The following is a 26,569-nucleotide window of genomic DNA, read 5'->3' on the forward strand; positions in this document are numbered from 1 at the left end:
GCTGGAGGACTCTTGTAGCACACTCATGTATCATGTTTAATTAGGAGAATTAGGGACATTATAGAATGTCGATTTTTACATTACCAGGATTATTCAGCAGCTTCTCCTCATCTTCTAACAAGTCTTTTATGCCTAATTTGAAGCAGGAGGGAGATATTTCATTAGCTGGCTCTAGGCACTACAGTGAAATGAAAAGGGGGAGCTTCAAGGCAGAGGCTTGAATGGAAACTAAAATATTGATGGCTTTTTTTAAAGCCTCGTATAAGCAAATGTGGAGGCAGCAGCTGAAAGCAGCACATGCTGCCTCTGAGGGATCGAGCCAACAGTTCTCCACCACAAAACACAAACCCAGAGGAGTGAGGCCACAAACAGGAACTCAGTGACACAGGACAGGGGCTGCAGCATTTCCTGCCACGAGCTGATGGAGCTCAGCATCACCCCAGAGGCCTCAGAGGGTGCAGAGAGGCTGCAGGAGCTTCAAGCCTCCAGATGTCTCCTAAACTGCTTACCAAAGATGTGGGAAACCTGATAAAGCCCCTCAGATTAACCCCGCTCCTGATCTCTGCCTCCTTCACCTTAGAGCTTGACAGGAATTTATATGAATAAACCCTGTCAGAAGTGTTCTGAAGGCTTCAAAAAGCATCCAGGGTGCTGCTGTCCCCATCCAGCAAAGCACACTGAGGATATCACCCTCTGCTGCTGGCAGAGCTTGGGGTGTTTGCATCCCTGCACGATGGAAACTCGTCCAGACAGAAAAAAGTGAAGTGAGGAAAGTACAGGAAACACCTGAATGCTGAGGGCACCACCAGCTATGGAATCTCTGCTGGCAGATGTGGCAGGGATGAACAACAGCCAGACAAGGTGCCTGCTGCCATCAGAAGTACTACAAAGCCCCACACAAGCATCTCAATCCCAAACTAAGTCCCAAAGTTGGAGTGTGGCTCCTCCAAAATGCGTGATGGACATCATAATCTCTCCTCAAAGCTGAGCACCCACAATGCTGACATTCCCCTCAGTGCCAGGAGTTTGGGCAGCCCTGCAAAGGAAAAAAACTCAGCCTGGGGAAGGCTCCTTCCATCTCAACCACATCCAGAGGAAAAAAAAAAATCAGCCTGGGGAAGGCTCTTTCCACCTCAACCACATCCAGAATTGCAGCTTCAGGGAAGTTCTGAGCTTCATCTCCAGCCTTCCCACTCACTGGGTCAGATGGGAGACACATAAGGATGGTTTGAGCACCCAGCTCTGACAACATGGCTGAGCTTTTCCTCCCTGTCCTAAAGGAATTAGATGGGTAAACTGGGAAAAGCCAAGCAGGGACAATGATTTATTCCCTTCCCCAGCCACTAAAACTGGTTTGATAAGAGAGTGGCAGCGGTGGAAAGCAGAGAGGGCTGGAGACAGGACAGAAGCAGCCCAGGAGCTGGAAGAAGGGCAAGGGTGGAGTAGGATCAGAGGGTTGGGCAGAGGTCAGCCAGGACTCTGGCAAGGGAAGCATCCTCTGTTCCTCCCTCTTTAGGGGAGGAAAGAGCAGAACAAAAGGCAGCCGAGCCTTGTGTCCCTTGGGCAAGGCACGGACAAAACACTCAGCCTGCAAATAATCCCCAACCTGGGCTGGACAGGAACTGCACTCCCAGACAGGTGTCTGCTCTGTCACTGAACCACCTCCAGGCCTCAGACCACTCCTGTTTGGAATCCTTCAGCCTATTTCATCTGCCAGGAGTTTGAAACCATGAGCAAGTCACGCCTGTCAAATGTGGGGTGACCTCGAGGTGACACAGGCTCTGTGTGTAGCAGATGCACCTTCCCTCTGAGCTGCAACCCTGCCTCCAGCCCTGGCAGCTGCTTCCCTGCCCATTCCCTGATGCTCCCCGAGTGCCACCCCCTCTGCTTGAAGGGCAGCAGATGCCACGAGCGACAGCAGAAGCTGTTCAGCTCCTCTGGAAGTCTGATGGGTGTTCTGCAGAAGTTCAGAGCAGGATCTGATGTGGCTGTTGCAGAATTTGTGCAAGTATCAACCAAGCTTCCATATGGAAGTCCCAGAAACACTTCCAGGCTTTGTCAGGAGCAGCTGCTTCAGAGACAGGGCAAAGTTAAACACCTTTTCATTGGCATCAGGTTTCCTGGGGGAAGAGTTTAAGATCTCCAAACTGGTGCTCCCCCAATCTTTATCTCAGCAAGTTGGCACCTTCAGATGAGGGCAGCGTTTGCTGAAGTGCTCAGAGCTATGTGACAGGGCCAGTTGGAGCTCTGAGCACAGAAAGTGCCACTTCAGCCCAAAACATGGTCTAAAAGAGAAAAGAGAGGGGAGAGAGGGGAGAGAGGAGAGAGAGGGGAGAGAGGGGAGAGAGGGGAGAGAGGGGAGAGAGGGGAGAGAGGGGAGAGAGGGGAGAGAGGGGAGAGAGGGGAGAGAGGAAAGAGAGGGGAGAGAGGAAAGAGAGGAAAGAGAGGAAAGAGAGGAAAGAGAGGAAAGAGAGAAAAGAGAGAAAAGAGAGAAAAGAGAGAAAAGAGAGAAAAGAGAGAAAAGAGAGAAAAGAGAGAAAAGAGAGAAAAGAGAGAAAAGAGAGAAAAGAGAGAAAAGAGGTTTGGCTGAGGAGGAGCTGGAATACAGTTAAAGCTGGCCCAGACCAGTGCAGCCCTCCTGCACCATGAAGAACACACTGTGTTCAGGATAATCCCCCTCAGTTCACCCTGCAGGACTCATCTCATGGCAAAGAAATGGAAAAATGTGGGAAGTGCACAAGACCAAGGAGAGCAAGCAGCATCCTTCAGTGCTGCAGGAACAAAACCCCCTCCTCACCCTCTGCAGCCAGAAGCAGCAGATGCTTTCACCTTAAAGCCTCCTTTACCTCAAGGGCTTCCCTCAGCCCTTACTATGCAACAGGAAAATAAACCAGAATAACTAGAAAATAAACTCAATTTTATGCAGGTGCTGGGAAGTAAAAAAAAGGGATAATTAGGATTTCTCTGCTGATTCCGCTCCAAAGCATCAGCCCTTCCTCTGGAGTTCATCCCAGACCTGCCATGCTCTAATATCCCAACATCCACCCAAGATCAGGCTTGGAGGAACCTGGTCTGATGGAAGCTGTTCCTGCCCATGGCAAGAGGGTGATGGATGATCTTTAAGGTCCCTTCCAACCCAGACCATTCCAGGATTCTATGATTCCATCCCCATTCCTTCTCTCTTTCCTCACATTCCCAGCTCCATTTCACCTCCCAGCTCCTGCTGCTCTCAGCCCTCTCCCAGCTCTGACAAGGTGCCTGCCCTGCAGCTATTTTGCTTTGGAGCTGAGTTTTAGTGCCCAGGGCTCTGTAGGGAGCAGCAGTGACTGCAGCTGCTGTCATCAGAGGTGGCACTGAGCGTCCCACTGCTGCTCTGGTGGCACCTGGCAGCTGCACCTGGGGCAATAAAATCAGCAGAGTCATGGTGAGCAGGAAGATCAGCCTCAGCCACAACAGAAATATTCCCTGGAAAAGCTGAAGCGGGAGCAGCACTCCCAGCCCAAGGGCTGCAGAGTTCTCCAGGAAAGCCAAAAACCTTAATCAAGCTCAATTTCCTGGGAGAAAAGCAGCTTTATTACTAAAAACATCCTCTCACACCCCAGGTGATGGGAATTATTCCAGCCACAACCCCTGCACAACCTCCCAGGTGACAAAGCCATTTGTGGAGCTTTAACCAACATCTGCAGGCACAAGCCACTAACTCAGAGCAGTTTTCTGGAAGCAACTGATTTTTATCCTCAATTTCCAAGGCAATCTCTTCTCCAAGCCTGGCAAAACTGTTCTCATCTACAGCAGTGCTTATTCCCTCTGTCAAATCCAAGCCCAGGCTTCCAGAATCATGGAATTGCATCTCCTCTTCACAAGTGGCAGTTACCTCCCAAAAAACTCTCCCCAGAAAGCCAGGAACCTCGAACTACATTAAAAGAGGCTTTTTGAGCTATGATTGGCAATCCAACACTATCAGCCTGTCACCTTAAAAGCCATTTCAGATTCCTCAAGTGAGTTTTTAGGCAGAGAAGGCAGCAAATTGTTTTGGAGAACCATTTTTGCATCCATTTTCTCAGAGGAATTACAGGTCAAGTACAGAAGGTCAAAGGAATCAATGATAATCATGTATATTCAATAGTTTTAAAGGTAAAGGAGCATCAGCTGGGACATGGGCATTACCCTAAAATCCAGCCTGGTGCTTTGGAGCACCCCAGTGCCTGGCTGTAATACAGTATTAAGGAACTCCAGAGAGATTTAAGGCTAAAAACTCACTTGATAATGCTGGCATTGAGTCAAAAAAAAGTCATCTTCACCTAATTTTTCTCCTTGTGGATTTTTAACTTGCTCTAGCCAAATTAGACAGTGATTTTCAAGAAAGGCATGAAGTTTTAATTAACCTGAGCTCTCAGAGGGTTTGCTTTGCTCCCTGCAGGCTCCAATTCATTGCACCACTTGGAAAACGCCCAAATCCCCAACTTTGGGTGCAAAAGGAAACTCAATTAATAATGGAGCATCCACCTCCAAACTGACCTTTCCACTCTGCACAGAAACCAGAGATTCCTGGGGCCTCCATAGGTGAGGGAACCTTCCAGTCAGTCAACTCAGGCAGGGAGAGAGCAACTGGAGGATTCAGGAGAGATCTGGAAGAGCTTTGTGCAAGTGTTTTCAGTTCTCCAGTCTCCAGAACATTCCAGAAAAAAGGGTTTAAACAGCACCCTACTCCCACATGAACCAAAGCAAGTTTGTGGGCACATCTCACAGGCTGATTCCAGCACAATCACCTACTTACCAAAATAATTCTCTTTTTTCCCAGATAAAATGACAGCAATTACATTGCTATAACCACATTTTTAGGTAAATACACACCTAAATCTCACACATCCATGCTGAGGTTAAACTGCAAAGTTTGGGGTTTGTTTTGAATGACAAGAGTCATAAAAAACCTCTTTCTTCCTAACAAATTATTGCATTTCAGAGACAAGAACAACTGCAAGGCTGCAGCCAGCCAGCAGCACCCAAAGCTGTCTCCCACCCTGCTAAAACTGTGAGCCACAATGATTAAATAAATCTGGATGCTTGCTGGGATTTTGAGCTTCTTCTCTGGTTCACAGCTGAGAGAGTCCCTGGCAAGGCTCACAGGAGATTTATTTACCTCTGGCAGCCACAGGGACAACTGGAGGGCTGGGGGTGTCCCCAGACCTCATGGTTGGACTGCTGAGGGTTTGCTGCTGAAAATTCATCAGTCAGGAAGACCCAGAGCTTATACCTTGGTTAGAAAAACTCTTTGATTAAGATTCACAGAGAAGTTGTGGTTGCCTCATCCCTGGAAGCGTCCAAGGCCAGGCTGGACAGAGTTGGAGCACCCTGGTCAAGTGGAAGGTGACTCAGCCCATGGCAGGGGTGGAAGAGATGGTCTTTAGGGTCCCAACTCAAATAAATCACTCTGGGTTTAAGCCAAATAATTTGGGTTGGCACAGGCAGATCTTCAGATCATGTAAACAGGATTTAGAGATGTGTCCCCCAATGCCAGACCTTCCACAGCTACCTTGAGAGCCAGGGAAGTGTTGGGTGAAGCTTTTTGGCTCTCCAGCACTCCCTATAAAATACAGATTTTCTGGAGCAATGACCACCTGCTAGGATGATGTCAATCCATTACCTAAACTCAAGAGCACAGATTAAACCACAATCTCCTCTTGGAAAAGCAAAAAAAAAACAAACTCCAAACCAGAGGTAAAAAGTGCAGAGCAGGTGAGTCACCAAGAGCAGAGCTCTCCCACACCCCTGCACCACTGGCTGACCACAACCTCAGCTGCATCTTCCCAACCCCACTCCAGCCTTTTGTCATGAAGAGCCAGATGAAAACATCAAGCTTCCCCTGCCACTTCAGTGATAATTCATAACAGAACTCCAAGAGCTGATCTGCTGCTGCAAAAAAAAAAAACAACAAAAAACCCCTCCAAAACAAAACAAAAAAAAACCCCAAAACAAACAACACCCAGGCACTTTTGAATTAATTCCAGTATTGTATTTTGCAGCCAGATTTCTAGGAAATGTTGTGAATAATCCAAGTAATTCAGTGGAGTGTTGTGGGGGTTTTTTGTTTTGTTTTTACAGAACACAGGAGCATGTGGAGTTTCAGTGCTGCAGCAGAACCCTCAGAAATCAGGGGTGTTCCTGCTCCTTTTACTATTTTATTAAAATAAATTTTATTTATTTATTATAAAATGGGCAAGGAACCTGTGAGCCACCTCCTGGTGCTCTCCCACAGGTAGCAGCAGTTCATCTCCTGCTGGCAAACTGGGCATCTCATGGGAAAAAACCCACTGTGAAAAGGACTTGTTTCACAAAAACATTTAAATTAATCTCCTACTGAAGCAAACAATTTCAAGATAGATACAGTCAAATATATCAAAAAAATTTAAAAAAGAAAAAAAAGAAAGAAAACTCCCCCAGAACACATACCAAGCTGAACTGCAAACTGAAAAACAAAAACAAGCAGATAAAATATATCCAAACATCCCAAGCCAGACTGGGGCCTTGGGGCCCTTCAACACAACTGTGATTTATTGTGCCAGCAAAACCAATTAATAAGTCAGAGGAGTCCAAGCAGTGAGGGATTTGCTCTGGGAGACCAGAAAAAAAAAATAAATTTATGCTGCAGGATCTGTTGAGCCAGCTTTTAAACAATGCAACAATTCAGATATCCCCATCACTGCACAGGGATTCCTTCCCTCAGATTTTGCAAGAGGAACCAGAAAACTTCTGGGTTTTTGTCTTATCAGGGAAAGTTTTTGGCTCAGTTAAAAACCTCCTCACAATTTGGGCAGAATTTAATCACCTGCAGGTAATTCCAGTGCTTTTAGAGCTCCACCTCCACGAGGAGGGTGCAGGATGCTCACAAGAGACAATGGGGGGCTTGATGAGTTCATTCTGAGCCCTGATTGCTGAGCTGCATTTTATCAGGACTCCAATTATGCCCAGGTTTGGATTGGGGCTGCACAATCATCTCATTACTCACTTACATTCACCAGAAAGAAAACTCATTTGTCAAAACAACCTTACAGAAGATTTAAGTGACTTTAACATGCAGGGAGGGGGACACCAATTACCACCAGGTTTGTTTGTGCAAGAGGCTTTTTCCAGAGACTCAAAAAAATGAGTAAAAAGATGGCTTTTCATCAGCAAGATGGCACAGGACAGCTGTTAAAACTGACAAAACACATGGGCTGAAAACAGACCATGGCCATCTGATGCCATCAAATCTGCTGCCACCACCCTCAATCACAAATGTCCAACTGGGCAGGCACAAATTTATTTCCTTCTTTTCCTCTTTATATTGTCTGTACAGAACAAACTCCTCACCAGATTTTTTTTCCCAGCTACATTGTAAGTATTTACCTCATGCAAGGCATTAAAAGCCACAAAATTGGCTTTCAAGTTCTTCCAGAAATCAGGGAGAACTTGAACTGAAAGCTGATTTCCTTGATGAACTTTCCAGATCTTTAGCTAGTTAGGTTGGGAGATGGCTGGGACCATAACAACCTCTGAATTTCCCAAATAGTCACATATTAATTCACTAGAAAATCTTTCCAGGGCTTTCCCCAGCTCCTCAGTAATTACCAGAGCTACAAATTACTAAACACTTGAAGTTTTTATGGATGTCAACATCCAGGAGGATCTTCCAAAGCTCTGCTTTGGTGCTGCAGCCAAGATCACGCTCACTACAGTCCTTTCAACTGAAAACAAGGTTTCAACTTTTAAATTTGAACATTGCTGAGAACACAAGAAGGGTAAAGAAAAGTTAGCTGGCAAAAGACAAACCCAGGCTTCGAAGAGAGCCTCAGATATGCTCAGAAACAAAAACATCCTAATTACTAAGAATACAGAAAACCATATGTATATGCAAGATCCCAGGAGGAGATAAGGAAAAAGCTCCACTCTACACAGAACAAGAATATCAAAAGATGTTGCCCTGCTGAGAAAAGGGAGGAAAGTGTCCAAAAAACAGAATTAAAGAGGTTTCTTTTTTTTCTTTGCCCTCTTTAGGGGGACTGGGGATTTGTATTGCTTCAGAGGTGGGGCAAGAGCATCTCCTGCCTGGCAGAACCCCACAAGCAGCTCGGTGATTTCATAGCTCCATTTCAAAACAAGCTGTTTTGAAACCCTGTGAAAAGGTAACATCTTTATCTGTGGTTTCCTCCAAGCCCTGATGACGTTTTGGGGTGAAGGCTTTGAGAATCTGAGGGCACAGAACTCCTGCAGAGAGATCACCAAAGCAGCGCAGCGGGGTGGGAGCGCTCACACCGGCACACTCGGGGATGTGCTGTCCACACACTCCCAGGCCTCGGTTCAATCAAGCAGCAGAAGGTGACTCATCACTCCACAGCAGCTGAACTCTTCCAAAAGGTCACTTTGTAATGAGGAGTAAGAGTGACAGCAGCTCTGAGAGCGAAATAACCAAGAAATCCAGTGAATTTCCAATCACAAATAACACGACACGACAAGGGCCAAGGAGGAACTCGTGAGCAACGTCCCCTCCTTCCCCAAACCACAGAAGCACAACAGGAAAGCACCACAGAGCTTCTCAAAGCCCTCAGAGGCAGCTCCAAGGTGCTGCCTCCTTAAGACAAAGGAGGAAGATGAGTAACACCACAAACACAGGGCAGAAATGCCCATTGCCATGGCACCAAGTCCACAAAAGAAGAAGCCTCTCTCAGAAGACACCACAACAACAAAAAAAACATTCAGAGATCTAATTTTGGGGGTTTTTCTGTTGTTTGTGGGGATAGTTTGAGGAAGGCAAGACTGACTCCTGGAAGGGGACGTGTGGAGCCACCTAAGATGTCAGGACAGACAGCTGGGCTGTGGCAGAAGGGTTTGGGAAGAAGCAGGGGCCTGTCCTGCCTCCAACACCAGCAGCGTTTCTCCCCAAGCCCTTACACTGTTCTCAGGCAGATGCTGGGGGCTCAGTCACCTCCCCAGGTCCCAAGCTGGGTCACCCTCTCCCATTCCCAGTCCTCAGGAAAGCACCAACCACACCCCAAGAGCCCACAAGCGAGGTGGGAAGGAGGGAAGGAGCAGGGCTACCCCAGCCTCACACCCCACGTGCCCTCAGAAAACCTCCCTGAGTCAGGCATTATTTTCTGCCCTTCTGCAACTCAACCCAGCCTCCAGAGAACACCTCTGGCTAGAGATGAGAGGACTGGCTTCCAGTTTTGTCCCCTGACTCCCCAAAATTTGTTCTTTGTGTGAGAAAGGCAGAGCCAGTGCCAAAGGAAGTGCTGTCACCAGCGGTGCTGGATCAGCTGACATCTGGCAGACATTCAACTTCCCCTTCCAGATGTCATCCTAAGGCTTGGCCCTCTGGAACAAGAAAGATGAGCCTTGTGACAGCTACAAGCATCTAAGGGCCTCAATAACCAGAGATTTTTAGTCTTTTTTCTCACCATTTGGAAGCTCTGAATATTTCCAGCATTTCTAAGGGCAGGGAACCCCAAGCCCGCTGGGACTACTTCCTGAAGAGGCTGGAACTCTCCAGAAGACCTCTCCCTAATACTCTAAATACATGCTGTTTTGGGGTAAAACACAGGGCAGGGGGTTGGAGTAAGATTGTATTTAAGGTCTTTTCCAACCAAAATTATTCCATGATTCTATTTCTCCAAAATCAGCAGAGAAGATGGAACTTCAATACCTCCAAGATCTCAGTCATCTTTGAGGCAGATGATCCAAGCTGAGGCAGATGATCCAAGTTTTCAAATGCCACCATTTAATCTTGTTTCAAAGAAAAGAAAAAAAAAATCTTTGCAGTAAAAGATGTGTCTGCCAGAGCCATCCAACTTCTGCTTGATGCTCTTTGGCAGGATGTCTCCAAAGGGATCCAACACCCACGCATGATCCCCACTCCAGAAAAAGACAAGCAGATACACCTGCCAGGCTGTATGACAGGAAAACATCAGAAAAGAACTTGAAAAACAAGGAGCCACCCAGAACAGTCACTGATGACAATGTGGAGTTGATTATTTACTGCCTATCTCAAACATCTACAGGATTTAAAAACACGGAGCCTGCTCCCAGTCCTGGATTACACAACCACCACACCAGACTGTTTTCACATCACACTTCAGCTAAATGGATTCTGTATCACCCATGTCAGGTTTGCAGCTAACCCTGCAGTGCAGCTCTCCCTCCAATAAGGTGTGTGTGCAAAAAAGTCAAACAATACTTGCCACTCTCTTCAAAGAAGTATCCATTTCTTGACATCGCTGCTGGTGGAGACTCTGGAGAAGACAGAAAAAAATGAAATATGAGAATCATCAAGATGCTGAATGTCTTCACTCTACAGCACAAAGCCAGTCCCAAAATACTGCAGGCATCAGATTTTCCTGAATGTGGTAAATGTAACTTTTTGCTTATTGATGTTATAGTATTTACCAGAAATTTCCTTTATAGCCACAGGCAGTACTTGAAAAAAAGTCTGAGACATCCTGGGCTGGGAGCACAAAAGAGCATGGCTAAAGATCAGGATGACTCTGATCATTTCAGGGATTTACCAAACCTAAACAAGTATGTCAGCAAAAATACAAACTAAACATCTGAAAGGTTTTTATAAAAACACAAGCCACAATGAAGCCCAGGTTGTACCTTGTGCTCAGATAAAAAGAACCAGTTTAATTTAGAAAAAACAACTCAATTTTGATGAAAATGGGAATTCACTTCCCATCCTGCTGCTCCTAATCATTAGGATATCCCCCAAACAGTGCTTGGCACTTGAAGATAAGCCCCAGAACCCTCCAGCCTTCCTTGGCCCACTTCCTGAGCTGAGGTCCTGCAGGCAACACCATCTGCACCAACAGGGTCTGGTGAGGAAGCCACAAATGGGAAATGATGCTGAGCAAGAGCAAATCCACCAACACAGCAGCAGCAGGGATGGATCCCCAGCATTCATTAGGGACAGGGATTTTGCTACTGAGTCAGTTCTGCAATTCACTGCTGGCAAAGCAGCTACTGAACATCTCTTGGTGTGATAACAGAGCACAGGAGCACCTGCTCTCAGGTGTGACCAAAGCCAGCCTGGCTGTTCTGAAGGCTGACAAAATGTGACAGCTCAGCCTGCGTGGGCACAGGCAGCAGCTCCCCTGGACAGGTGCATGGCTCATTTTCCATCAATAACAGAGCTCTTGATTTCAAGCCCTGAGCAAGAATCACCCAAGCAGCCCCTTGGAAAAGTGGGACTCGATGCTGCCTCTTCACACACTTCTCCCCAGCCAAAAAGCAATCAGAAAGAGGAATAGGTTTGCTCTGTCTCTCCCCAGCTCATTAGGCTAATCAAACATTACCTACGCAAGCCTGGGATGAATTTGGGCCAACAAGGAAAGAGGTTTCGCCTGCCTTATTGTTCTACAGATTAGGCTTCCTGCTTTTCCTTTGAGGTATGACACTGTTCCCAAAGACCCTTTCTCTGCCCCATCACTTCTGGCTCCCAGATTGCAGGCTCTTTATTCCCTTGTACAGTGTGCCACGTTTTCAGGGCTCACAATTCCCGCTGGTCCCCTGGGAGCCCTTGTGCACATGACGGATGCAAAGTCACTTGCCACTGACGGCAGCACCTCCCAGCCCTGTCACTTGTCACCACTCAGACCTTCCAGGGCCGACAAGTTCCTGAAGGGATACCCTGATGGCCATGGAAAAAAGAAAAATAAAAAAGAGCCAGCACATAAACCAGAGGGCAATTCCAGTGTCTGGTCCAAGGGAGAAACACAATGTTCCAAAGTTCATCCCAGAACAATGGGCTGGAGGAACAAACGGCACCGAACTGTGGCCAAGGGGCACCCATTACACCAGTCAATTGTTTCCCTCCACCTGGAAGGGAAGGAGAAGATCCATCCAGACTGATTAGCATGTTAATGATCAAAGGAAAATTTTTAAAGAGGCTCTTATTGTGCAATGATTGCATTTACGTATTTCAGGGAAACAAACAAAATACGCCTCGGCGGGCTGCGGATTACCCAAGGAACCCACATTCCCAGCAGGATGGTTTATCCATTTCTCACTCCTGTAATGGCTTCTGAGGGAGCCTGAAGCAACATGTTCATCCTTCACTGGGCAAAATGAGACCCTCTGCTCTTTCTTCAGCTGAACACAGCTATTTCTGTGGGTTGATGCTGTCTAATGATCAGGAATTGGTTGATTTCTTCCTCAGAAACTCCTTCCAGCTGCAGCATCCCCCAGGTTGGCATCACACCTTTATGGGAGACTGGTTTGGTCCCTGCTCTGGCCAGGCATGAAAAGGGCAAGGCTGGGGTGTTACAGCAGGCAGTGCCATTTCATTAGGTGCCACTGGCTCCTCTGAGTCATTAATGAGCCACAGTCCCCCCGGCAACATGCTCGGGTAATTATGGTGGAGGTGCTGTTTTTTTCAGATGAGTCATAAAACAGAGGTCTTAACCTTGTAATTAAAGATGCAATGGCACGTTTGGGGAAAAAAAAAAAAAAAGAAAAAAAGTCAGGCGTTCACCCTACTATGTCCTGGCAAAAACCCAGCCCTTGTAATTTGTCTTCTCCCAACATAATGCTGTCCCACAGCACCAACCCAATTCAGACTTCCAAACAGCCTTGTTGGCGCCTTTGGAAAAGCTCTTCCATCCCCCACGGAAGGGGCACATTAACATCAGGAACCTGTGCCTGGCGTGCCCAGGAGGTAAAAGGTGATGGGTGTTTATACAAGCCCAGACACAGGCAGGGAGCCATGGGAGCAGCTGAAAGGTCAGGGATTAGCACAAGTGGAGGTGAGAAGGGTAAATTGGGGGCTACAGCATCTGCACCTCTGATGCACTACAGAATTCAACATTCACCTGATTTTTTCATACAAAAATTTGGGTTGGAAGGGATTTCTAAAGGTCTGCTCCACCTTCACTGCCATGAGAAGGGATATCTGTAACCAGATCACACTGCTCAGCCATCCAGCCTGATCTTGAACACTTCCTGGGAAGGGGCATCAACCAATCTCTGGGCAACCTGCAAAAATCTTATTCCTTATGTCTAATCTAAACCTCTTTTCATTTAAAACCATCACCCCTTGTCTTATCCCAAGAAGCTTTTCTAAAAAAAAAGTCTGTCCCCACCTTTCCTAAAGGCCCCCTTTAATCACGAACGTGCCACAGTAAGTTCACCCTAGAACCTTCTGTCCCAGCTTTGGATAAATTAGGAGGAAATGTTTTGAAACGTGTCCTCTAATACAGGACACCTCTTTTCCAGTTTGAACAACCCTAAGTTTTGAACTGAGCAGAACAAACCAGACAGATCTCGGGGACAGCCCAATGAATCTCCTTCCTCCTTACGCCCCAGTCCCTTTCTCCCCGTATTCCCCCATCAGCAGCAAGCATTCCTCATGCTGAGGGATGCTCCCTAAGGACAAGGCCAGCTGGCTCCTGCTGAAGTGCAGGCTGAGGAGCAGCCAGAAAGACAAACACATCAGCAGTTCCACCTGCTCCCCTCTCCTGGCGCTTACAGGATTTCACATCCAAGGTCTCGGCTCCTCGGCCGCGTTTTGCTGTGCTGGGTTCGGGCTGTGCAGAGCTGACAGCAGAGCTGAGCCTGCTCTTCTCCAGCAGCCACTGCCTGACACACACACCAACCTTGCATTCCCTCTCCCCACCTCACCTCCACTCCTGAAATTAAAAAGAGTTCAAGCAAGGGCCAGTTATGAAACACCACAGTGATCGATGCAATTGCTGGGCTTAGGGAAGGCTGGGCAGGAGTACAAGTCTCCAAATTCATTAGGTATCAACATGATAATGCTCCAGCCTTTGCCTGAAGTTGCAGAAGTGTTTCCATGAAGGATAAATCTCCCTCCAGCCTGCAAAGTGCAGGGGCTCAGGGGTTCCCCCTCTCCACACCCTCAGATCCTCCAATCCCATGCTGCCACTTCTTTCACTCAGGTTTTCTTTCAAAGGCTCCAACAAGTAAAGAAAAAAAATCCAAGCAAAGAAATTTCAGCAAGACAAATGCTTCTAGAGACAAAGCTGGAAAGCACTACCCCAAGGAGCAAAGATGGAGCACAACAACTCATTCCTGTGCCTCTGAGAGGTCTCAGAGAGGTCCTGCCTCTCTCCAGACTCTTTCTCACCCATCCCCTCCAAGGACAACCAGACTCTCCAAATGCTCTCCCTATCCAAAGGCAGAACAAGGTGCCACCTTCCACTGCCTGCCCAAAGGCACATGGTGCAGCTCTCTTTTGACAATTTAAGCCGTGCTCTTCTTTTCTAAACATTAATTTACTCCAGAAAATAACTTCCTACTGCCACCCCAACCTTATTCCCTGCAGGGATGCCTGTTAGATGAGACTAAATTGGAGAGGCACACGGTGTTACCACTTCTTTCCTTTCCCAAAATGAAAATTTTTGAGCTTTCCGAGCACTGAATTCAGAGCTGAAGAGCTGAAGTGCTGCAAAAGAGAAAACAAAGCTGCTTTTTCTAGACTCAAGGATACAGCTGAAGATTTCATGGCTAAGCCATTACCTTTTGAGCTGAGGCAGCAGCAGGGACCCCAGGAGCCACCAAGGCAGAGGAATATCACAGAATCACAGAATGATTTGAGCTGGGAGCTAAAAGACCATCCAAGACTCTGCCATGGGCAGGGACACCTTCCACCAGACCTGGATATGACATTTATTTTTTAACTGGCAGCAGAGTCAGGGTTGCTGCTCTTGTTTAAGGTGCTGGGATGGAACAGTTGATGTGCCATGGGAAGCACCAGACACGAAGTGGGTACATTTCCTGATTTCTTACATTCTTATCATTTTTACATTTAACAACAAACCCCTGCCATGCCATCCTCCATTATTAAATTCCTGTGCATACTGCATCTCCAACTAATAACCTATTTTGACTCTCTTGTTTTAAAGTTAGCCCTTGAGCCTTGCAATACTGGAGGATTATGAATAAAAACACATTCTCGGGATACTTGGGTAACTCAATTACAATGTTCTGGTGCTGGCATCTTCCAAATAAACAGCCCTCTGCAGCACAAGCCTTATATTGAAGTGAAACACAGCTCTGCAAAAGCTTTCTACAAGTACTGAAACAGCCTTTGGCACTTATGGCTTTTTTTTGGCTTAAATCTCTAAAAATTCTAGTGCCTTGATAGTTAATTGGAGTTTATTTTGAGACAACACCAGTTTGAAAGAGGTACTGGGGAAGAGCTTTTTTATTTACAGGTCCTTTAATATTGGCAGTTCTTGGGCAGTCTGTAAACATGGGCAACTTGTACATCTGGAAAATTTAGTTAGCCCAAAGTTCTGACCAGAAAACATCATGTAGCTTCATTATCCTTTAGTCAGGGTGTGCTCCAATACCCCAGTTTTACAGAATGGTTTGTGCTAGAAGGGTCCTTAAAGACCATCCAGTTCCAACCCCATATTCCAACACCTTCCACCAGACCAAGCTCCTCCAACTCCATCCAACCTGGCCTTGGACACTCCCAGGGATGGGGCAGCCACAGCTTCTTCAACAACCTCAATTTCCACCATTTTTGGCTGGAGCTCTGAGGACAATTCTCAGATTCAGCACGTGCAATGTCCTGCCTCAAAGCTGCTAAAGCAAAACACGTCAGCCTGGGAGTGAGAAGACACCACAAAAATCACTTGTTTTGTGCTGAAAAAGCCTTCAGACTTTGCCCTTTTCCTCCCAGGAAGAATTAGCAATTGTTGCATCATACTGAGCTGGCCAGTCAGAGAACTGGGAACTGGGCAGAAATGGGATGGGTAACTGGAAAGAAATCCACTTCCCAGAAGACATGCACGACTTCAGCTTTGCAGCAAGGTTTTGGCCACTTCCAGCTGACTCCAGGAGTTCACTGAATGCAAAAATGAGGAATGTTACAGTCAAGCTGCACCCCCTCAAACTGATCCAGGGATAATTCCAGCTTGGACAAATTCAGGGTCTCATCCAAGGCTTCAAGCTGGTGGAAGATGATGCAGCTTCCCCCATCCAAAGCTCCCCAGTCCTGCTGTTCAATATTAAACTCTTAATAAATTCTTATTATTTGCTCTCTCCACCCCAACATCCCAGGACAAGGGATTGGGATCTGCATTCAGGTTCCTGCAATTTGGAGCAAGGAGAGAATCACAATTTATGTCCTTTAAATACCCAATAACCAAATGGTGCTGCTCCCCTTCTCCACCCAACGTCAGCAGAAAGCCAGACTTCAGAGAAAAATCACACACAGAGGAAATTATACCTCAGGGAATACCTGTAGCAGAGAAGGAATTTTTTAATTATGTGGAGCATTGACTGAAATGGAGTTTAAAAATCTCAGTGTGCAGCAAGAGCTCAACAGGAGGAGGATGAGGAAGCCTCCAACTCCTTTGGTAACACAACTGCATCACAGCAGAAGAGGACAGGAGCTTGACAGGCAGCAAATCTGATCACAGCTGAGATGACTGGCTCCAAATATGTCAATATCACAGTTTTTCTCCAACAGAGCCTCTCTTGTGCTCCTAAAACAAGAGATTCTAGGAATTTTGAAGAAGAACCAAGCAGCACAGGCCCTTGGTGGAGACATTCCCTGCAAATCATTTCAAACCACCCAAGTCAGCAAGAATTAATGGACAGCAGCAAGCAAAAAGCTATTCTGGCTCAAGTTGCCACTTCTCATTTCTATCTACACCTTCAGCAGCTGATTCCTTCCCACTGCTCCACCTAATTCAGCTGGAAAAGGCTGGTGAGAGCAAAGCTCCTGCTGGCACAGAGATTGGAATATGCCCCTGTGCTGCTGCTCTGGGCAATCACAACTGACAGACAGGAGGACAAGAGCTGGAGATTTCACTTGTTTTTCTCCATGCCTAGAGAGGTGTGACCAAAAAAATTAAAGAAAAAAAAAAAAAGAATCACAGAAGTCAGGGTTTCCAAACTGACCACTGTAATTCAAGTGTGAGATCAGTGAGGGATGCTTGGAAAGGAAAGTGCCTGGGAAATGGTGTCTGATGCTGCCTGACACAGACCCTTCCCTAAAAAGCATGGATAAAGGCAAAGGAAAACATCAAAGACAAAATTCCAGAGGGGAAAAAAGACCTTTTGTAAGTCATCAAATGGGGAATATCCACACTGGGAGTCCCAGGGAGTTTTTTCTTGAAGGGCTGAGTCAAGATCAACTTAGAGTCTTGTTAGGCACAGCTTTGCAGCCTGGCTGTCCTTTGTCAGTGCAGCCACACATCCATCCCCAGTAGAGCCTGAGGGGGATAATCCTCCCTTCCCAAGGCCCAGCAGAGCTCTATCCCTGCCCAGCTCAGTGCCAGGGCTGCAGGGAAGGGCTCTGCAAGGACAGAGCCAGCTCCACAGGCACCAGCTGGGATCCTGCTCCCCCCAGTTCCACCCATCACAGACAGCAAAATATCCTCCCAACACAGCTCCCAAAAACACCAGGGGGAGAGCAAGGAGTGGGCAATGCCCACAGGGCAGCTGGTACCCACAGGGAGGGCAGCTCTCCTCTGCCTGCATCTGCTGCCCCTCACCTTCCTCAGCTCATCCTCCTCCTCCTCCTCATGAGGCTGGGAGGAAAACCACAGCCCCTGTAGGGAAAAAATGCCCAGCACACCTGGAGATCTAACAAAGGCAGCAGAAGGGTGCCTGGCATCACTGGGCAACAAAACAGGGATATTCACTGCAGATTTTTACCTAAATGGGTTGATTTAAACATCATTTGCATGCAAATACCTACAAGAAATCAACTCAGGAGGTCTTGAAAACAGTTTAGGAAATAGCCATGCCTCAGAAAGATTTAAATCTACTCTGAAGCTCTTCACCCCAGTAAACTTTTGGAAGATGAAGTGCTGCTCAGAGCAGACACTGAGGAGGAAGGTGCTTTTAAGTAGCCCCAATGTGATGGCAAATTATTGTTCCAGCCCAGAGACTCAGACCTGCAGGGACACAGGCTTTGGCTTTGCCCTCCTGATGTATAAACACATCCTCTAGAAAACCTTACAGGAGAGAATGTTTGTGTTAAATAATTCTTCAAAGCTCCCTTTATGTTTAACATGCTCCTCTTGCCCAGAGGTGCACTGATGTGCTGCTTATTCCCCTATGCCCTCACCAGAAGTAACCCCAAAGGATTTTCACCATTTCTTTGTTTCCCAGCAGGGTTTCATTCCCCCAGATCCCTGTTTTTAGGACTCAGAAGTCTGGATTATCTAAACTAAACATCACACCCCTTGGAAATGTCCCATTTCTGTGATTTTTGGAGAACACAAAGCAGTCCTCTGACATTTCCAGGGCTATCCTGAGTCACTTGGATATAAAGTTTTGCTTCATGGATTTATCTAAACAGTGTCCTCCAGCAGAGTGGGATGACATCCCAGTCCTGGTCCAGGCAGAAAACACAACTCCATGGCTTTGAGGCTCAGCAGGCACTCAGGGCTCAAACCATGGATTATTTGCAAGGAGCTGGATATTCCTCTGAGGATGGGAATGTGGGGAGGTTTTAAGTTATGCCACGGGGCACTGTGGAAAATGAAACCCCAGAACTCATTTTCACAGTGGCTGGCTGGGAAAAATAAAGCATCATATTGAAGGGATAAAGCAGGAAGCATCCTCCTGCCTGCTCCCTGCCAGGCAAACACCCACCCACACACAGGCTCAGGGATCAGACGTGGCTGTTTTCAAAGCCTTCTCCTCACTGCACTGAACAATTCCCCTCCTCAGCTTCCTCCAGCTCACCCACTGCAATAAAACCAGCTAATAAAGAGTCACTGGGTGCAGCAGTGACAGCTCCCAGAGACCTCCCCCCCACCCAAACCAAAAAAAAAAAAGCTGTTTGGATTTAGCAGGAGCACGTTCTCCAGGTTGACTCATCACAATCTAGCCCACCCAAACAATTAATATCCGAGGCTGCCTCCCAGAGGTGAGCTGCAAGAGGAAGCCACCCTGCACATCCAGAGTCATGCAGGATATCCACTCCTCATCCACTGGATTTCTTGGCCAGCATTTCACAGGTGAGCAGGACAATTTCAGCAGCAAGGCACCAACAACACTTTGGGATTTGGCTCATGGACTATTCTGGCTATTCTCCCCCTTTTTACTTTGGTTTTTTGGGGGTTTTTTACAGGTTTTGGGAGGTTTTGTTTTGTTGAACCCTCTAAAAAGTGATTTAAGTCTTGCAAGGATTTCTTGCTTAAGCACTACATGGAGAGAAGAGACAGCAAACACCTCCAGAGACGCCACAAGCTGGCAAAGGCCCGAGATCAGGCCAGTTGAGGCTCTTCAGCAGACTTTTCCTGAAACATTTAAATAATTTAGAAAGCATTAACTCTTACTGACAGCTTCTCAGGCAGCTCTTTCCCTTGCAGGGCCCTATCAGAAGCCTCATCACTCTTAATCCAAAAGAAAAAGAGATACTGCAACAGCCCCAAACCTTGGTTAGGGTTGAAAATGGATTTTAAAAGATGCCTGAGATCTTTTTCTCTGCTGAAATGCCTTCTTTGTACAGGCAGGTCTTCCAGAGGCCAGCACCTGCCACTGATCTGCAGTGGCACTGTGTAAATCATGCAAAAATGGTTAAGAGACAGTGTGACAACATTTCACTGACTTGGGGCTGTTCAGAGGGTGGGAGCTGCTCCCTGGAGGGGTTTAAATTAAAAAAAAAATTAAAAATTAAGCAGCAGGGAGGAGTAAACTGGTGGGAATAAGCCTTTCTTGGGGGTTAAGTGGCAGAGATGCTGCAGCACCACCAGTCTCACTCTCAACATCCCTCGCTCCTCCAGGGTACCAGGGTCATGTTTTGGAACAAAGTGAATTTCTAGAAAGTTTTTTTGCCCCTGCTATCTTATCGCCACCAGGAATGAAAACAGCTGCTGAAAGGCAGCAGTGGCTGAGCCAAGCTTTTACAGCAAAGTTGTTCCTGCATCCCTTCCCACCACCACCCCCCAAAAAGGCACTGGATGGAACAGATCTAACCCACAGAAAACCAGAAGTCAGGCCAAACCCAAGGTGTGTACTGCAAACAGAAGCAGAGCACTGAACCCAGCTACCTGACCACCAAACACATTTTCAGCTGTGCTTCTCATCAAGACGCAGAAAGAAAAATTTGCCTCTGCCACGAGAAGCAAGAACAGCCCAAAGGATCCCCAAATGGCCACAGAGCTGCACTCTGCAGCCTCAGAAACAGGGTCTGCAATTCCCACCAGCTTCAGCAGGACAACACAAATCACCCCATGCAGTTTCCCATGTTTGGGAGCCATAAAACAACATCAGTGACAACAACAACAACAACACAGGTTGGGGGAGAAGCAGCAGCACCAGATCCCATTTTCCAGTCCATCATCAATCCAAAATTAAAATGCCCCAGTCCAGTGATGAAATAACTGCAGACTGACAAGCTGTGAGATAATGTTCTTCATTAGGATGTTGTTTATGGTTCCTCCACGAGGCTTCCACGGCTACAGCACCAGGGATGATGTTTGGGAACATTTCAGACACACCACATACATGATTTTGTCTCCACTCAGCACTGCACTTCCCCCAAGTGAAACAGCTCTATGTAAAGCTCACTGACAGGCTGGGAGGATGATCTGCCATTAATTAGGAGAAAAACCAGAACAGAGAAGCTCTTCAGTGCTCATCTCCCCATGCATACCTTGAAACTAAATTCAAACCCCGACAGCCAGCGCTCTGGTTAATTTAAATGGAATTCAAAAGGCATTCTCCATCCTTAAACACAGAGACACCCAGCACAGGCAATAGCTATCATCACTAAGCAGAGCAAAGCCCATAGAAAATACATCAAGCACTGCCTTACTTTAGTGAATTAAATAATTCAAGAGCTGGCAGAGCTGCTTTTTTAGATTTCCTGACCAAATGCATCACCCAGCAACAGCAGCACTTCAGTCTGGAGGGGGGGGTTAAGACCACAACTTACCTGCACTACTTCTCCGAGAGAGAGAGATACCTCTGCTCCCCTCAGGATGCTCCCCCCAGCCACCAGCACTTGTCCCCAAAGGCCACTCGCTCAGGTGGCCGAGGCAGAGCCGGCTCCTGCTTTTTCACTGGCTCCAACATGAATCCATCCAGAGCATCTTTGTCCCTCACTTCCAATTGGCGAGCGGCGGATGGGTGGAGTGAGAGCGCGACCCATTAGCTCCCAGATGGACACCTCCAGCCCAGCTCTGCCAAGCCCACACCTGGGCAGCACCTCTGCACATGCCACCACCGCCCCAGCCAAGGATTTGGGGCTGTCTCCTCCTGCAGCCACCCAGATCCCACCACCTCTCAGAGCTGTTTGCCTCCAAGAGCAGAAATAGAGTAGTTAAAGCGACCCAGCGCTCCGGAGAGTTTTGCTGGATGCAGGATGGAGAAAGCTCCTGTGCCTCCTTAAAAAAGAAAAAAAGCTCTGTGCCAGCCAGAGCTGAAGTGAGAAGATGCTGTACCTTACAGAGAGAAGTACAGGGAAAGCCAGAGGATGAAAAAAAGAGGAGGAGGTGGGGGAAAAACCTGCTGCTGAGAGGGAGATAGAGCAAATTCCTTAAAGATACAGCTGCCGTGCCTGCCGGGCTTGGGAGCTTCATCCAGCTCAGCTGCACGGCAGCAGCAGTGCAAGGGTTAATGCATGCATGCAGTGGAATGAGAAACAGGGCAGCAAGTCTGTTCTCCAGCAGCAAGTTGCAGAAATTAGAGCTGAAAGACCTCACCTCATCCGAGGGGACTTAAATCCCAGCCTGGGTGCCCAGCGCTGGACCATGAGGTGCCTAAAAAGCTTTGGAGGGAAGATGCTACATCCTCTCCTCCTGCTCCAGCCTATTCTACACTGCTTCACTTCCCTTACAATTCCAGATTTTCAGCACAATAAGCCAAGCCTCCCCCAGAGACTAAACCCCAGAGGAATGGTCTAAGCTGGCCAAACAAACAAACAAACAACAACAAAATACAACAACAACAACAAACCTCCCCAAAGCAACATCAACTCAGAAAAGGCAGAACCCTAAAAGACTAAGACAGAAATAAACAGCAAATTATCCAAATGCTGGCAAGGCTGGATCACTCCCCTACTACAGTAACTCTGACAATCCCTGTGAGTTCAGTAAAAAAATTCCCGGTGATGATATTTACCAGGAGGCAGCAAACACTTCCCAGAGCACAGCAAGGGGAGGCAGCACCCGGCTGGGGAAGGGGCATCCCTTCAGCAGAGGCAGCCCCAAGCCCCCATCCCCAGGCCCTGCCCCAGGCTCGTTTCCTCTGCACAGAACCACAGGCAAAGCGTGTTTTTAAACACCTCCCACGCCTTTTCTCTGCTGAGACTGCTCAGCCAGTCTCCTCCATTTTTTTTTTTTTTTCCCTTGCCATGCCACCTGACGAGCTTTTCCAGGTAAGGCACATCACAGACTGGCAATAAGATGCTAAGGAGGTAGAGCTGTGGTTCAGAAAGTGTTTGAGGGTGGAGGAGACCCCTGGAGGTCTCCAGTCCAACTCCTTGCTCCACCTTTAAAGAGAAATCAGGGCAATACAACATCAGACATCTTCCCCAAAAAAAGTTTTATAAGAAGTTGAGACTCCCATCCTTAGGATCAGCACTTACAGAGCTCAGCTCCTAAACCAGCAGGATTCACCAAGCTCCCCATATTACATTAAAGCAAGATTTGAACCAAGCTGGAATTTTTAAGGTAACTCCTCATACTGAGACAAACCTGCACAGAGCATCTTCAAACCTTCCTGTATCCCCACACCTGATACCTTCACTAACAGTTTAGAGGATACCTGACAGCATCACAACCCCAAAGGTGAACCGAGCCCGCTGAGCCTCCAGCAGGTATTTCAGGTTTCACGCGGCGCCGGATCCATTTCAGCAAGTGAACAAGCTCAGGAAACAAAAGCCTGGCTCAGATCAGTTTCTATTTTTAATTTTTTTCCACGCTGAGGTTGTTTATCAGCTCTCCCCGGGTGTAGCAGAGACCAGAGCTTGGTGGAGATGCCAAGCTGTGCGACCAGGACAGCATCACCACAACCACACCAGCCATCCTCCAGCTCCCACCTGCGCTGCCTCCCATCTCCAAACCCTCCTCAAACCCCACTTGGGCCGCTCTGCTGCCCTGTCCCAACCCTTCCAAACCCTGGGCACGCACCATCCACCGGCCTGCTCCACCTCTGCTGCACCAAACGCTGCGGCCACGGGGCCAAATCCTGGGAAGAGCCAGCGCTGGCCCCGAACTGGCCGTAGGGCGAGCGCAGGAAGGTGAGCCGGGGGTAGCAGAAGGATGCAGGCTCCATCAGGACAGAGAAGAGAGGAGAGCCAGGAACGAAGCAAACCGCGTCTCCCTTCGCCTCCTGCAGCGCGTACTGTTGGGACATGCAGTCTCAGAGCCTTCTCCCAGAGAAGTTCCTTTTTCCCAAAGGATTTAGTGCAAAAATAATAATAATTAAAAAAAAAAAAGAGTAATAAAAGAAACCCCAAAGACGCCGGAGCAGCCCCGCTGCTGCTGTCAGAGCCCAGCAGAGCACACTGGCAAGGCAGCGTCTCCAGCCTGTATTTAAACGCCCCTCTCAGAAAGCAGAGATGCAGCACAGGAAGAGACAAATTCCAGCTCTGCGTCGGGCTGATAAGGCAGGTTTATAATATTCAAGAAGTATTGGCATTACTACAGTTCCTCCCCCCCTCCCAACCTCCTCCCGCAACGAATATCTTGTGCAGGAGCTTGTTGTGCACAATAAGCAAAAAAAAAAAAAAAAAAAGAAAAGAAGAAAAAAAAAAAAGTCCAATCCCTTAAAAAAAAAAAAACTAGAAAAATCAGCCTGTTCCGGTGGGAACAGCCAACACGTTGAATAAAACAAACACACGCGTGTTAAGCCCTGGGGACGCAATTAGGCTCAGAGCAGGGGGAAGAGGCATTTAACTCCTGGAAAAGGAGATGGCAGAGGAAAAGGAGAATAAACCTGGTGCCTCACACCTCATCCCGCGGGGTGGCTCGTCCCAGGGGGCACTGCAGGGTGCCAGCACCTGCCCCAGCACCAGGAGGAGAGGAAGGTCACCTCATCCTCCTCCCAAGTTGAGCTGTTCTCCTAATTTCCACTGCTGAGCCCCTCTCAGAGGGCAACACCCAGCAACAACTCCACTCTACCCAGCAACAACTCCACCTCCACTGTTTGCCCAGCTGAACACCTTGAGACAAAGGTTGCCCAGTTCTCAGCACTGACCAGCTGAGATCTTCTCTCCACCAGCTTCAAATCGTAGTTTTGCCCAGCACAGCCCCCACTCAGCACTGCTGGCATCCATCCCACCACAGCCCCACCAGCCTTTCTCCTGCCACTTCCATCAGCTCCTTCAAAGCTGGGGAACCCCAAAGGACATGTGGGGAAGGAGAGTCCTCACCCAACACCTGCATAAACTGTAAACCACTCCAGTGCCTTGTTTTACATGTTTTTCTCCCCGTGTTCTTGCACTCTCTCAGCAAATCTCTGAGGATTGGCACTACTCTTGCTTTGTTCCCTACCCAAATCTCATCAGATTCCCTACCCAAGCTCAGAGCTCAGAACCTCCTTCAGCAGCAGAGGTAGAGTGAAGCCCTCAGTCCTGCTGGTTTTAATTGGGAGTCAGAGCCAGGGATGAATTTAGAAAGAGGGAGAAGATGAACCCGTGGAGCAGTGAGTGACAGCAAAGCCCTTTGATGGCACAGCCAGCACTGACAGATGCAGGAGCCCTCAGTGCTGTGCTCTGGGCCAGCGTGTCACCGTGCTCTGCAGACAGCCTCCGTGGGGAGCTCTGCCCAGAGCAGAGTTAGGAAGTTGTATTTCCACTAAAAAAGAGGAATAAAAAACAAAACTTGATTTTCAGCATCGCCAGGTCCCAGCACAAACTGCTGAAGGAGCTGCTCTGCAAACTGCACAAGTCACACAACACTGCTCAGACTCAAGTAAGGATGAACTTTGAGGACCTGCCTTGGCATTCCCAGTTTTTAACCACACTGCATCCCAGTTTGGATGGGAATAGCAAAGGCAGCTTGGATTTAACCTGCACTGGATGTCTTGACAAGGATTTGCATATTTAGATGGTAGATAACACCTCCACAGTGATGATGATGAGTTATTAAAGTGACCCAGGCTTTGTTTGCTCCCAGGGCAATCCTACACAAGGTACCAGGACTTCTCCAGAAGTGGTCCACATTAGGAGGAGGTAACTCAAGTGCCACCCAGCCTACTGCAACAGAAAGGTTCTGGCAACCCTGTGGCTTCCCAGAGACACCTCAATCACAGCACAGTATTAGAATTACTAAAATAAAACCCAAAAAAAGCAGCTTTCTCCAGTTAATGGGATTTAACACCTGTCCTTAAGCATAAAGTACCTATGCAGAGCATCAGTGAGTTCTGCCAGGACAGAACTGGAGGTTTTAGTCTTATACAGGCATATAAAACAGCACCAGGCTAAGCTGGGTAATTCTGGACCAAAATCCAACTTTGCAACTAAAGCTTGACCTTGAGCCTAACTCTTACCTCAGCTGCCTCCTGCAAGAAAGATCAAACCAAACAACAAGCAGGCAAATTGAACAGCACCAGGCTAAGTCTGATAATTCTGGATTAAATTCCAACTCTGAAGCTAAAATCTGACCCTAACTCTTACCTCAGCTCCCTTCTGCTGAAATATCCAACTTCTCACTGACACTTTCCTTTAAGCCAGCGCAGAAAACTTCCCTTGCGGATCCTTTCCCTTTGAAACCCAAGACATCTTTGTTTTCACACTGACTCAACACAAAAATAAAGCTTGTTTTAATAAATGTTTACAGCCTCAAATGATTTACTACAGCTTTACTAGAAGTCAAGCCACTCTGAGCTTACACACAGATATCTTATGCCACCGGGTGGGTCAAGCAAGGGCTCCAGTTAAAAAACCCCAACCCTTCTTTTTATCTGCATTTATTTAAACAAGCTGAAGCATTCAAATTGCCAAGGAACAACAGGAGAGCCGGAGGGGAACTTCCTCTGCGGTCCATCATTCTTAGGGAGCACCAACTGTACAAAAGCCACAGATATTTCAAAACTGGAGGGCTCTGGCTGAGATGGATTAGCCAACAAATCCCGATTATAGCCGGGAAGCGGCGACGCGCGGCTCGCAGGGGGGGTGGCAATCACTGAGGTTGCTGTGCAGACAGGACTCAAAGTGTTGCCTCGCTGTTTCAGCCTCTCAAAAAAACCCCAAAAAAGCAGCCACAAACCCAAGAGCAGCAACCCAGGTGAGGCACAGCTGGATTTACTCAATCCTGGGTCAAGCACTTTATCCCGTGCTGCAGCACTTGAGGAGCAGGAATTTGGCAGAGGACGGACAAGGCTGCGCTCACACCTAGAGACAATCCAGGAGAAATCCTGCAAACACTGAAGCAACTCGGGGCAAAGGGGAAAATTCCATGAGGATTCTCCATGTGCAAATCCACACAGAGAAGCTGTGGCTGCCCCTGCATCCCTGGAAGTGCCCAAGGCCAGGCTGGACAGGGCTTGGAGCAACCTGGCCTAGTGGAAGGTGTCCCTGCCCCTGGCAGGGCTGGAATGAGATGGACTTTAAGGTCCAAAACCCAAACCTTCCTATGATTTTCTATTCCTGCAGGACAGCCCA

General features: G+C 47.7%; 1 protein-coding gene across 9 annotated transcripts in view; it reads right to left on the reverse strand.

Moving 5' to 3' along the window:
- SLC4A11 (solute carrier family 4 member 11) overlaps positions 1-26,569 on the reverse strand; it is a 100,867-nt gene that overhangs the window by 68,894 nt on the left and 5,404 nt on the right. For 3 of the 9 annotated variants that reach the window (XM_059845466.1, XM_059845464.1, XM_059845469.1), the window contains exon 2: positions 10,215-10,265. In XM_059845466.1, coding sequence (XP_059701449.1) covers positions 10,215-10,248 — 34 coding nt within the window. In that variant the 5' untranslated portion in view covers positions 10,249-10,265. Of the gene's footprint in view, positions 1-10,214; positions 10,266-20,896; positions 21,044-22,083; positions 23,005-23,093; positions 23,562-26,569 lie in introns of those variants that run through there. The other 6 variants (XM_059845470.1, XM_059845467.1, XM_059845462.1 and 3 more) reach the window with 5 other exon arrangements.

The sequence above is a fragment of the Haemorhous mexicanus genome, chromosome 4 (assembly GCF_027477595.1).
Source record: "Haemorhous mexicanus isolate bHaeMex1 chromosome 4, bHaeMex1.pri, whole genome shotgun sequence".
NCBI lineage: Eukaryota > Metazoa > Chordata > Aves > Passeriformes > Fringillidae > Haemorhous > Haemorhous mexicanus.